Raw genomic sequence first — 14,993 nt, 5'->3', positions numbered from 1 at the left:
ACAGGCATAAAAATGACAGAATGATGGGATCAGCAGAAAAGGCTATTAAAATAGATATTATAAACATGTTCTATATTCTCAGAGATATAAAGAAAAAAACTAAACTGAAATTCTAGATATGAAAATACAGTATATGAAACAAAAAACAAAATAGATGGGATTGACAGCTGATGAGACACTGCAAAAGAAAAGAGCAGTGAGCTTGAGTCTATCTAAAATGTTACAGTTTATCTAAAATAGTAAGAGTTTATCTAAAATGAAGCACAAAGATGACAAAAAATAAAAACACACACAAAAAATAAGAACCCCAGTGACCTGTGGAACAAATGGTCTAACATATGAGTATTTGGAAGGAAGCAAGAATGGAAAAAATTTTGGAGAAATAACAGCATTTTAAGAAATTGTTGAAAACTATAATCCTATCAATTAAAGATCAGAGAGCCCCAAGCATATCATTAAAAAAAAACCACACACACAGCAAGTCACATTATAAATTATTGCTGAAAATGAGAAAAATAAAATTATTCTCTTATAAAATCTTAAAAGTGGTCAGAGGAGGGAAAAATCACATTACAGAGGAACAAAGATACAACTGATAGATGACTTCTCATCAGAAACTACACAGGTCAGAAAACAATGGAGTATATCTGAAGTTCTGAATGGAAATAAAAACCCTGTCAACACTGACTTAAAATGCTTAACAAAAATAGCTTTGAAAGAAGGAAGATATGTATGTCTGCAGACAAACAAAAGCTGAGAGAATTTATCCAGCAGTACTACAACAAATGATAAAGTTCTTCAGCCAGGTGAGTCTGTTTCTGTTTTGTAAATGAGTTCATTTGTGTCTTTTTTTTTTTTTTTAAAGATTCCAGATATAAGTGATATCATATCATATATGGTATTTTTCTCTTTCTGGCTTACTTCACTTAGAACGACGATCTCCAGGTCCATCCATGTTGTAGCAAGTGGCATTATTTTATTCTTTTTTATGGCTCAGTACTATTCTATTGTATATATAAATATATCACAACTTCTTTATCCAGTCATCTGTCAACGGACATTTAGGTTGTTCCCATGTCTTAGCTATTGTAAATAGTGCTGCTGTGAACATTGGGGTGCATGTACCTTTTTGAATTAGCGTTCTCTCTGAATGTATGTCCAGGAGCAGGATTGCTGGGTCATATGGTAAGTCTATTTTTAGTTTTTTTAAGGAATCTCCACAGTTTTCCATAACGGCTGCACCAAACTACATTCCCACCAACTGTGTAGGAGGGTTCCCTTTTCTCCACACCCTCTCCAGCACTTATCATTTGTGGACTTTTTAATGTTGGCCATTCTGACTGGTGTGAGATGACAATTCATTGTAGTTTTAATTTGCATTTCTCTGATAATTAGCGATACTGAGCATTTTTTCATATACCTTGACCCTTGAACAACATGGGTCCACTTAAAATGTACATACAGAAATACATAATAAGCAGCTGGTTAAATCCAAGGATGTAGAACTGTGGACACAGAGGACCAACTGTAAAGTTATACACAGTCTGGACTATGTGAGGGTTGGTGCCCTAACCACTGCATTGTTCAAAGTGTCAACTGTGTATTTTTATTGAGAGATACATTTATATACATACATTGCACCCACCCTATATATACAACATGCCCACACACACATATATATTCATATAGTATAAGGAATAAACACTAGAATTTTAAGCCATATTCAAACAATAGTCAGTAGTACCTAAACTGTCTTTTATATTAGGAAAGCAAAATAATGTTTGAAAAACATGGTATAATTCACACAGAACATCTTCCCTGTCCTTGGGAAGTCACACTACTACTGCATTTGCTCACCAGTTCTTCAGAGGTCAGATGCATCAACCTTTCAGCTATTGCAGCACATTGGGCTGAGTCTCTTATAAATTCTCCTTGTTTGTCACCAACCACTAACTCTGGCCATGTCAGTCCTTCATTCTTCTTAATCAAGGAAATCTCCAAGCTAGAAGTTTAAATGAGAAAAGTAATGTTACATTAAGCAACTATACAAATTATACAACCAATACTAGACAGAAGAATCTTTCATAGAAATTACCCCTCTGATGTTCAGAGGATGTTTCACCAAAAATCGTGTTCGTCTTAGTTTTGCATATGATGGAAAACCTATAACCCAAGGGTAAAGAATATAGATTTAATAAGCAAGAAAGTACCACTGGCATTACTAGAAAGAGTAAGACTACACTGTAATTCAGGTGTGCTGTGCATTACCAATCCTGAGTAACAGAAAAGCAAGCACCATGACTCTATGAGCATTCCCAGGGGAATGGTGGTGGTAACGGGGCTGGGCACAAAAAGGCCTGTAACTAAAGGTGCCTCTTTGTGCTTAGAGCCAACAATTACCTTCATTTTCACAAACTAGTCACCATAATATCTGATTATTGATCTAAAGGATCAGGCAGGTTAAACAATACAACTGATAATTTTAGAAATACAGATTGTAAAGTATTGGAATGAAATGGAGAGATTAGATAATTTTTTAGATAATCTTTGGTAATGAAGGGAAAAAAGTGGTTAACATAGTCTCTATCAATTTACTTAAAATCTAATTCTGTACATCTAAGCCATGAAACACAAACTTCAAATGTACCCATTAGGGGACCCTAAGATTAAGGACAGAGGCAGCAGGAAAGGCAGAGAGAGCTGTGTCCAGGGAGACTGTGGACATGGGATAGGGAGTTGCCCATGTGCATCTTGGAAAGGAAAGGAAATCCAGGTAAGCAGGCTGTGCCGATAATACAGAGGAAAGGGGGTGGTTGTAGCTGTCTCACAGCAAAGCAACCTTCTCCATGTGCCAGCTCTGGGACACGTGTGCCATACTAACCCATGCCCTGGAACACAACTGCTAGGAAACAATTACAAGAACACAATAATAACTATTATCATTATTATCAAATACAGCATGCAAACTTACCAGCTATTCTTTTTCAAGGCTATTATCACCACCTCAGGAATTAATTACAGCACTTTAAGATTTTCTAGAACTACTTATTTTAAGAGACTATACAAAATAACATCTTTCTTATGTAATGAGTTCCTGCATTAGCATTAAAAATTACCACCACACCGATAATGACCAAATTTAGTTATATTTTCTAAGGAGAAATCTAATCTTGAATGTTGATGATGATAAAGATAATAATGCTAATCATAAAAATAATGACAGCAGTTTATACTTAACTAATGCTCACCATTAAGCACTTTACATGTTTTAACTCATTTATTGCTCACCACAAAGTACTATTATCATCTCCATTTTACAAGAAAAAAAGGCACTGAGAGGTTAAATAACTTGCCAAGGTCACAAGCTAATAAAGCAGCCTGGCTCCAAGTCCATGTTCTTCACTACTGCACTATTCTACCTCTCTGAAAAAAATGTATGTAAATAACTATTAAAGAACTTGTACCCAGTGATCAGAATGTATAAATATTATTCTTGGTCAGTTGCCACCTAGAGTTCATATAATGTCAGTTATAAAGAATTTCTGGACTATCAATATATTTGCATATCTAGTCAATGTGAACTTTTTAGCAAATGCATTTCTACATTTTTAACTAGTATCATCCTACTATCCAAGCAAAAGGGAACATATAACCCCTTACATAATAAACTAGTTAACAGATCCTTCCAAAGTAAGAGGGACCATTAACTATTTGAAAATGACATGAATAATATAATCAAGTACAAAAGAATCATGTTTTTTTAAACCAATGACACCCACCACCTACACATTGCTCCAATTGTCTTTTGTAACACAAAATAGTAATCAAGCACCTCAAATTTAATGGTAAGATAATACTGGTCTATATTCATGTGTTAAATGCTGAAACTCTGCATGAGGTCCAGCTATTCTCCAAAACGTTGGCTATGTTACTACTCCATGACATATATTTAACAGTATGTTCTAGATGGTTTGCCAGTTTATAAATGTTATCTCTCAAATCTCATAAACAACTAGCAAAATATATTCAAATAGAATATATGGAAATATAAAATATATTTAAAAGAATCTTTCAGACATTGGGTTTTTGAAATAGTATATTAAAAAGTATAACCAAATCACTATATTTCTCCATTAATAAAATGAATTCAGGATATCTGCTTGATTTAAAGCTTAAAATTTTTTTTGAATTAGATATATATTTCTTAGACTTGTAGGATTTAGACTCATATCAAGGCTCACATGGGTCAAATATTACTAATCAAGAATTATATTAATAAAAATATCTAATTTTAATCCATTTCTGACAAAACTTGACCATTTTTAAAGTTAAGTGCCTAATACCATTCATTAACCATCACTGAATTCAATAATTACTAAGACTTGATCTAAAATGAGAGAGTAATTTTATTAACCCAAATGATTAGGGAATGAAGTATCTGAAACAAAACATTTACAAAGAAGAATAGTAGCTGGGAAGAGGATTATAGTTTTATAACACACTTAACCTTTTATATGTAATTAATAATTTAATTATAATAATTAAGGCTAATTTACATAAGAAAAATACTTATTCTCCACAATTTTCAGACATATTAATTATTCTACCTGTATTTATCCTTCATATATATTCCTTCACATGTGAAACTGTTTATATATAATTATAGTACAATTACATATACGTATATATTTATTATAATTTGTAGATAAATAAGTTATATGTATAGTAAAGTTATTCACTGTAGCAAAAGATTAGAAACAATCTAAATGTCTAACAACAGAGGATCAATTTTTTAAAAAACGAGGATGCAATTAATAGGGCAAATACTATGAAGGTATAAAAGAGGATTAAAAAAGTCATTTTTCTTTATGGAAAGATCTCCAAGATTTATTGTTGAAAGTCAACAAAAGCAAGTTGTGTAATTGTGTATGGTGTGTGTTAAAAACTTTTCTGTTAAAAAAGGAAAAAAGTATATGCTGCTTGAATATACATAAAACATCTGTGGAAGGAAACTAGTAACAGTGGTTGTGAGGGGTGAGGCGACGGGTGACCTGGGTCAAAGGGAGATTCCTCACTATGTACACTTTTATAGATCTTAAATCTTAAAGCATAGGAGTATATTATCTAGTTAGTAAATTAAAGTTAATTAAAAAATTATTTCTATTAAAAAGTACAAATTTAAATAAATAACCATTTTCTCCTATTTATTGTTATTATTGTTACTGTTATTATTGTATCCAGAGCTGGTAATGAAAAGCACTGTCATTTAATGCAAACAATAACTATACTAGTATCTTTAATCTTAACTACAGTGGTGCTCTTTGACAGAGTAATTCCATTTTTAATCTATCTTAAAAATAATAAGCAACACTGATGGACCTATTGTAGTACTCACCTACGATGTAACCACTATAGAAAGGATAAAAAAAAAAAGAAAAAGGTAAAATGATAAAAAGTAAAATTTTAAATATAACTAAAACTATAATATACAAATACCTATTATTCTCTTTAATTATCCATGTACTGCTTTCATGATCAATAGATGAATAGAGATTTCCTTCCAAAAACCTATGACCCTTCAGCACAATGTTGACATGGTCAGGCAAAAACTGTACTTGAATGTCTTCCTTAGTACTGTCGTCTGGAAGCCGTATAGTTACAGTCAAATCATCTTCAGTCTGTTGCCAATAATACAGAGGTTCTATTGGGAAAAGAAAGTCCCTTATATAATAAAAAATCAGACTAGAACATAACATACAAAGTCAGAGACTAGAACACCTATCTTAGCATATTTTCTAATGATCTCACAAAACAATAATTATAAACAGACACACAGATCTCTTTGGGGAATTTTCACTCAAAGAGTTGCAGCAATTGCACTTGACATTTTCCTGTTCCAGGCTTACCTAACGCTCTGGGAGATACATAGTCACAAAATGCAAACCATAGCAGCCCTTTAATCCCCATTCCTTCTCTCCCAGCCTCCTAGTATTCCTACTTTCCTCCTCCTGTTACACACAGCAGATTCCTAGTTCAAAAGAATATCAAGCATGTCATAAACTCCCGTCTGAAACTTTCACCAAAGACTTGATTTGCCAGTGTTGCCAAGGTACTAACTCTTGTGATACAGGAGACTATTATTATTTGGTAGGATATACATCTACACAAAAATAAAAGATGTATCTTCCTTACAAAGGTATTGGCTATTTTACTTAACATGGAAGCAATTTCATAAGAAATTCAAGGGCTGTCACTATACATTGTCTAAGTTCCCAATAAAAGAATCCTCCCTTCACCACCTCTTCTAACTTCTCAGCCTGTCTCCTAAAAAGCTATCTACTGAAGAAACATCTTTAGACGCACATAACCATGGAAATAAGAAAATAGGGCTTAAATGCAAAATGAATAAATATTTGCTTAGTGGCATCTGTAAACATTAATCTGTGCACCCATTCATCAGAAAGGAATATAACAGCTGTTAGGAACTAGTGCTCCAGAGTTGGCTAGTCCTGGATCTGAATCCTGGATCCAACTATTTAATAATTGTGGTACCACTAATCCTCATTTTCCTAATCTGTAAAATAGGGTAACAGAATTATTACATGCCTCTTAGGACTGACTACTGATATCTAAATTAGTTAATGCATGAAAAACATTTAATATCAATTCCATTATCTAAATATATCATAAACTCACTTGCATTGCTATTATTCTTTTTAGTTTTGTGTGGTTTTATGCAAAAACTTGGGGGGTACTTGATATACTCAAAGATACAGCATAAGTATGGTATATGTTCTGGAAGGGTCACTTTTACCTGATTTAAAAATTTTTCTTTTAGAAAACATGGTAATATAGAAATAATTATGAATTTTTAGGATAATATTGTTACTTCGGGGTCTAACTTGCATCACATTCCTTTAAGCAGCCTCTCAGATCCTCTACTTTTTGCCTTTAGAAGTAACTACTTTTACTATAAACTTACTGAAGTGGGGAGGATATAGCTCAGTGGTAGTCCTGTGCTTAGCATGCATAAGGTCCTGGGCTCAATCCCCAGTACCACCATTAAATAAACAAACAAACAAACCTAAGTACCCCCCCCAAATATGTAAACTTACTGAAAAAGCTTGACATACAGCTTAAAAGACTGGTACTATAAGTTCCCTTAGATAAGTAAATTGTTTTACTCATCTGTTGTCTCCTACAAATGTTAACAAGGCAGTTTATATATAATAATCACTCAATTTCTGCCAAATATGGGGGTGGGAGGAGTCTGTAAAGTCACATGAACTTTTAGTATAAATTAAGTCTACGGAAGTAAACTAAAGGGAAAGTCAGAATTTTTTTAATCCTCTTTCCATCAAAATTACACAATCACCTAAATAATTCTTCCCATTGTTGGCAGCTTTGAGTACCTTTCTATATCTCTAAAGAGTGTGTTAGGTCTTTAAAAGACAATGTCATTATTTATAATGTCATGACAATATCAAATAGGCACTAGATAATATCAGTCTTCTTGAAGCTTACAGAAAATTAAACCAATATATATATTCAGAAGTGTTTAAAAGAACACTAATTAACAAACTATCCATAATTTTTAAAAAATTACACTTCTCTTCTTATTGCAAAAGTCCTGTGATAAAACAAATACAGAAGAAATTTCTATAATAAGGTAAATTATTACATAATAATTTATGTAAATTTCTGAAATAAGAGAAAGTGGGCACAAGAAATTAAGGGCTGTTTATTAGAAGGAAAACAAAAAATGGAAGGGCCTTGGAGTTTACATTAAAAGGGAAGAATGAATTCAGGAGGAATTCAAAACATGATGTGAGATGTCAGCACGAGGAACAATGGACCAGTGGTTAGTAACCACATAATGTGTCCCAACTAGGCTGCACATCTGTCTTAGAACCACATGGCCCTCGCTACTAGGCAGACTAAGTTCCAAGGATTAAGGCATTCTTTCATCCTCCACAACTGCTCACCAAAGGAGTTCAAAGGGCATGTGGTCTAGAGATATGAATAGCTGCTCTGGCTAAGCTCTAGGAGAGTTAACAATAGACAGAATAGTACAACTTATTCAAGAAAAAGATCTCATAAAAAGCATCACATGTGAGGAAACCAAGCTGTTAAGAGGCTAATAAATAAAAGGCCACCAAGCACAACTCTATTATTTAGAGTTATAGTATTTATAAACCTGGAGAAAATATTTTTTAAATATTTATTACATTAGTATTTTAAAATACTTTTCAAAGGATTCATTTTTTAAAAGCAATAAGTATATAAAATAGTGAAATTAATTTTTATTTTAAATAATTAAAGTAATAAAAAAGGTTGATGCAAAGAGTAGTATGTATAATTGTTCAATACTGTGAAAACCTCTGTTAAGTAAAATATACTGTTCTCTGGCTATAAACATCAGAAATAGGAACAGTAATGATTATAGAGAAATGTCCTTGAATTTTTTTTTAATTTATTCTTTGTATGCAAATATAATTTCTTCTGAAAGACCTTTTTACTCTATTCATTCTAAAAAAGTTCCTTTGTCCCTTCCTCTCTTCCTTTCAGTTTACATTAAAGGTAAGAATATATAATTAGTATACCTAGAGTGAACAGAGGTTAGCTTATTTTTTTTCATTATTACCTACAACACTAATATGCTGGCTTTCCAGACACCAACAACAGACATTAGTATTTGTTTATTCATTCAATAAGTATTTATTAAATATCTAATCAGGTAAGCTGATACATAGATTTTTAAAAAATATTTTTGCTAATTATAGAAGTATTTATAAACAACTATCCAGGGAAAAATAAAGGAAAAATAAAGAAAAATTAAGCACATGTCTTGACCTGGTAAAACTCATAACCCATCTGGGAGGACAAACCAGATATACATATACATGTGAATATAAATACACAGGAGCTCTCTGAGGAGATTCAAAGTAAAATTACCTCTGATTTTCTCCGACATGTTTTCATCCCCACTTTCTTCAAGATCCTGACCAACCTGAACAAATGTGAAGGACTTGTAGGAGACAATCATTAGACCATTGCCGTCAGACTCAATAGCAGCATAATGTGGCACTGACTTTCCACGGAGAACATCACGCTTAGTAATTTCATATTTTTCACCTGTAAGAAAATAAAGCATTTTAGGATGAAAAATTACAAATAAAACTGTATTATAAAAATATTTGTATATTAATTCTAATTTAAATTAAATATTTTAAATGTACTATTAAAGAGCACACTGTTAAATACCTTTTTTAATATGGATAAAAAAATTTTCATCTAATTTTCTATAAATAAATCCCTATTTTAAGATACTAAGTCTGATGAAATTTGCTGTAGATTGTGGTGTTCAATGTGGTAGCCACTGGCCACAAATAGCTATTTAATTAAAATTAAGTAAAATTTGAAATTGAATTCCTCAGTCACACTAGCCACCCTCCAAGTGCTCAAAAGTCACACATACTGCTATCATACTGAGTGGCCACAATATAAACCTGTCCATTTTGGAAAAATTTATACTGGATAGCAGAGCTCTAAATCACAAAAGTGACCTACTCACCTGAAATACTAACTTCTGAAAAAAGCCTACCTGTCCCTTGACCACACAGCCTGTCTACTTTCTCAACCAGTATGATTAGGTATCTTCTGAAAAGAGCCAAGAATTGATGATAATGGAAAAAGTGTGGTGTGGACTAATTTCTGCCTGTTCTATCTACTGATAAGGGGTTTTCTTAAAATGAAATATGTATATGATAGAAATTATTTTTATACACATTCAGATGTAGATCTATCTACCTAGTATAATCAAACATAAATAAAGGTACTAAGAATTTTAAAGATAGGAACAATTAACTGTGTCCTAAAAGTTTCTGATAAATTAACTGAATTTATTCTATAAAAAGAAGTTATTTTTGGCTTTAAAAAGTACCCAAACATTTTAGTTGAGTCCATACCTTTACTTATATTGTTACTCTATTACAGTGGTGGTACCTGAAAGCTTCACACTAAGTAGTCAAAATCATAACTCAATGTCATATTATACATAATAATACAATCTGTTCTAAAATGTCTGTCACTGTTTTTTCTCTAAATCTTCACCTATATTCACACATTCATTTCATATATATTTAAGAATAGACTTTTCATTTCATGAATTAACTAAAAACTCTTAATTTTCCTCCACAGGTACATGCAAGGCAGAGCCCTACCAGCCTCTAAAGACCCAAACTTAAACACTGAATATTTTATTGGGTGGTTTTTCCCAGTGTGTGTGGGACAGAAAATAGTAGGTCTGAAGTGAATTCCATGGCTAAATGAGTTGGGAAATGCTGGGTCAAAATTAAATTTTCCTTTTTACTCAAAATTTTAAGAAACTTTAATATGCTTAATGTTCAGTGGGGATATTGTGTGCCCACATTTTCAAACTTGCTTGCCCACAATCTATAATTTATCAGATGTTCCACTCAACAGAGTTTAGAAATAAAACACTGCTCTGTTATGCTCCTTAGAAAATAGAAAGTAAAATAATTAATTAGTAATTTGGAGGAAAAAGGAACTGCGATATTAAGAAAAGAAAGTTAAAGTGAACCACAAAAAGAATGTTTCTACAATTACAATAATTAAAATTATGGGGGGAGAAAAAAAGGTGAGTCCAAACATATCTGTCCAGTTGAGTTAAACAAAGGAAGATGAAGGGAAGGGAAGTGAGGGACTAGAGCAGAGTGGCACTGTGCACTGTGGACTGAGCTAAAGCTGTCACAGCGAAGAGGAGGAACAGGCATGACAGTTTCTCCTGTGAGATGCTGAGTTATTTACCTTAATTAAAGAATCAAAGCTTTTATTTATCTAAAGCAGGGATTTGCAAACTATGACCTATGAGCCTAAGAATGAATTTTGTATTTTTAAATGGTTCAAAAAAATAAAATAAAAAATTTAATTGCATGTAAAAATTCTAAAAATTTCACATCAGTGTTCATAAATAATTACCGGAACACAGCTATACTCATGCACTTATGTATTGTCTATGACTGCTTTTGCACCAGAACATCACACTTGAGTAGCTGTGATATTAGTCATATGGTTGGTTACAGTCTAGCCCTTTACAGAGTTTCCAACACCTAATCCAAAGTTTTAAGTTACTGTGTTCCTCTAGAGATAAAACTACAACACTGGGAAGAAAGGCAAACAAATTACATGAAAAATTTCAAAGAACAAATCTTGTGCACATGTATGTATGTGTGTGTGTGTGTATATATATATATGTATACACACACACACAAAGATATTTTTGTATATTAAAAATATACACTTTAAATTCTTCCAGAATTATATAATAGTGTATCCTTTTACACAAAAAGGCATATCTGACTGTGGAAGCACATTATTTTATTTCATTTTTATAATCCATACCTAAGAAGAAACTATCTTTATTCATTCCACTGGGTGGCAGGTACTAGAATCATAACACAATGCCTAAGAAAAAGCAAACAGCACTTACAGGAATAGTTCTGCATTTCAAAACCTACTAAATTACAGCAACCACTACAGAGAGATCAGAATTTTGTTATGTTTTACCTTCATTTTTCTTACTGATAGTGACCCACTCCAAGGAAACACAGAAACCACTTCCTTTCATATCCAATTCCTCTCTCTCTATTCGAAGAAGTAGGGTAGCTACTGAATGTTCCTCGGCTTTCAGCAATGAGATACTGTGAATTATGATAAAAGGATTCCCAAGCTCTTCATTAAACATTATCTACAAAAAAGAAAAAAGATGACACTCACAAAAATGTACTACATGAATGCATACAGCACAGACGGCATACACAGAATTCTGTCAATCTAACAAATAATCTGGATATTACTTACTACAAGGGTACAAAAATGAAAAAAAAACCCCTTAAATAAAGCTTACAAATTTCAATCATATTCCTTGAAGAAAGAACTTTTAGAAAATACCTGTTTAACAGAGAAAACTGTTCAGTACTCTTAGCTTAAAAACAGAGAACAAGGCATCCAAACAGCAGCTAAAGGAGAAAGGGAACTAAAAGCAATCTTCTAGAAAAGAACTGTCAAGTGAAGAGTGCTCCAACAGAGGACATTCTCATATCTGATTTATTTTTGCTTTCTTCCTCTTAGTTTCTGTATAGTGTAATACTGTACGTGTTGTGTGTGTGTGTGTGCATGCACGTATGTATGTGTGTATGCTTTATTCCTATTTAGTTATTTGTTTTCCAGAAATTTACAAAGGTAAGAGTCAAAGGAATTGGAGAACAAATCACAAAGACTTTCTTAATTTTCAAAAACAAAAGAGCCCATTTACAATTAAAAGGTATTAACTCCACCAACTCTAAATACTGAAGTTGCTTTTAAAAAAAGCATATCAAAGCATCATGCAGAGACACAAAATCTTATAATCTAAAAAACTACTATATTTTTATTAGAGTAAATATTAAATGGGAGAGGTTTTAAGACTGATTTCTAAACAGGCTTTTCAAATCAAAAAAAAAAATAGTTGCAAAAAATCTAATTGAAAAACAAAACTTCACTCTTTCTTTCTAAACATGTATCTGGAATTCCTTCAATATTGGGTCTTACCTGAAAGCCTTATAAAGAAAAGTGTGCTTTAATGCCATCAATTTCCCTTTGTGTTTGAGCAACTCTGCCAAAATTATTCAAACAGAAGACCTTTGGAATCCATTCTAAAGTCTTCCATAAATAAGCAGGGGCAGAAAAAACCCTCAAATACTCAAAACAGATGATAAATAGGTTTTTAGTTGGTTGACTGGGTTTTGCTTTTTGTTCGGGGGTCAAGGAGAAATAAAAAGGGAGGAAGTAAAAATGTTAAGTTTTGTCAAGTACAAACAGCCAGTTTACTGTTTCCTCCTCTTCTTTCTCTCCCATGAGTGGAACAGACTGGAACGAGACCAGAAGCGTAGGCATCTGGACTTCTAAAAATTGTTAGGCTGAAGTTTCCAGGCTTCTGAACAAGCCTAGCAAATCGACTGTGAGTTGTTGATACACAGCACCCCCATCTTATTAGAGACCACACATCTGGAAACAGGCAGTCCTCGTCTTATTTCTCTTTCTATATTTCAGGCGCCACCACTACACTAGCTGGGACCCCTCATGCCCTACCATGCTGTCAATCACTCCCACCTTTAGCTTCCTCTCTTACACCAATTCCCCCTAAGTCCCAAAACTCTGCTGAGTTATTTTTCTCAAAGTGACCAGTATTCCACAGTACCCCTTCCATCTCAGTTAATGCCCAAGTCCCACCCCTTCCCCACTTCCCTCACCCCTCCAGGGAGGGCTGATTTCATTACGGCAGTATATATATATATACTGAAGAGGACATGGAACAGATTTACATTTTTAATTGATTTTAAAAATATTATTGAAGGCCCAGTATGTGCCAAGGGGATATGCATAGCAGAAACCAAATGAATTATAAACCCATATAAACGTCCACATCCTTCTGGCAGAATATGTGGTATTATTTTTAAGCTGAAGGTGAACAGGGTCAGGGTGCTTCTTCCTGCTGAAAGCCAACAGAAGCCACACAGCTTGATAAGAGATAAATTCTCATTCATATCTCTCCTGCCCATCATTCTCTAAAATTCCTTTCAACTATGTACGGTAGCTGCACTATATACCATGTTGCCTCAGTAAAGAAAGAAAAAAAAGTTATTACTGGAGGCCAGAGCTGAAAATGTCACAATACTCAATGAATATTTCAAACAGTGACTGCAAAGGCCCCCTGTACACAGGCTATTGTGGTAATTTTTTGTTCAGTTTTTTGAACATACTACGATTTGATAGTATAGAGTTTAGTGTAACTTAATAAGAACGGGAAATCCCTAAGGCCTTTTTTGGTTTTTCTCAAATAACTAAAGTCTGGTCTTTGTAGGCATCTGTTGGTCTGATAAAAACATTTTATCAGATGTAAAATATTAAATTCATATCTCTTTAGCTACCCAGAACTAAGGGCCCCCTGCTGAGATTTAGCTAGGAGCAATATCACATTGTACTTACTAAGCACAACTCACTGTCATTCTTGTCTACTTCCAAAAACTATGGCTCTAGCGAAATTAATTCCATATTTATCACTATTAAAATCCTAACTGCCCCTCAGACTTAAGTTTGCTACATTGTTTCTAAAAAACTGAAGTAAAAATGGCATCTTAGAGATTGGTACATAACTATAGTTATTTATGTTTCAGTATATTTTTCTGAGTAGGGAATACCATGGTACACTTTCTACTTGACCAGTTTAACCAGAGTGGCACAGTGGAAGTATACTGGGTGCATAAACATACAAGAAAATATACCAAGAAGAGAGGAGAAAAGAGGCCAAGGTAATTTTGTGGCCACATCTTCAAGAAGGCAGCGGCGGGAATGTCAATGCTTAGTGTACTGTTTTATAAGCACTCAACAGGAATCTGGGTGAATTCACTGAAAAACGAATGCAATTCTTGACAACCACACTGACTCCAGCTCAAAACAGGAATGACTAAAATATCGGTTTTGTAAAAGGTATACTTTCTATCATTTAATTTTAAAGATACCTAAAACATTACGTATTATTAAAAAAAATAAACAATCCCTGAAAAAAGTGTTATTTCAAAATCATTAAGATCTAATTTGTATACTTTCCAGATTTTGCATAAGTCAAAAAAAAAAAAAACTCACCTCCCATTTTTCAGAAGCACTGTTTCCACGTTCACCTGTTCCAATAAGATACAATCTTCCAGTTCCATCTGATAAGGTAACCCAGGTATGAGATGTGAAATGGATGGATGCACAAAGGCGATTGTCATATGTTGTCAAACCTGTAGGAAGTCGAAACACCTCTCGTGGTTTTCCTAAGGCAGTGTCCTAAAAAGATGAACATAAATGAGTCCCTCCCTCTCCTTGACCCATACACACACAGAATAAATATCTGCAGTATAGTGGTTACTCTCCTCTTCAAGAGTAGG

At 33.3% G+C, this 14,993-nt stretch overlaps 1 protein-coding gene across 1 annotated transcript in view; it reads right to left on the bottom strand.

Annotated features, from left to right (window-relative positions):
- The window catches only part of NUDCD1 (NudC domain containing 1), a 62,255-nt gene that overhangs the window by 22,400 nt on the left and 24,862 nt on the right, over positions 1-14,993 (bottom strand). Inside the window, exons 3-7 of the mRNA XM_031439496.2 lie at positions 14,707-14,892; positions 11,590-11,770; positions 8,956-9,135; positions 5,497-5,701; positions 1,858-2,002 (exon numbers count right to left, since the gene is read on the bottom strand). Of these exons, the coding sequence (XP_031295356.1) occupies positions 1,858-2,002; positions 5,497-5,701; positions 8,956-9,135; positions 11,590-11,770; positions 14,707-14,892 (897 nt within the window). The remainder of the gene's footprint in view (positions 1-1,857; positions 2,003-5,496; positions 5,702-8,955; positions 9,136-11,589; positions 11,771-14,706; positions 14,893-14,993) is intronic.

This window comes from Camelus dromedarius, chromosome 20, assembly GCF_036321535.1.
Source record: "Camelus dromedarius isolate mCamDro1 chromosome 20, mCamDro1.pat, whole genome shotgun sequence".
Lineage (NCBI taxonomy): Eukaryota > Metazoa > Chordata > Mammalia > Artiodactyla > Camelidae > Camelus > Camelus dromedarius.
The sequence above is the reverse complement of the archived record's forward strand: the minus strand, read 5'-3'. Positions and strand labels throughout refer to the sequence as shown.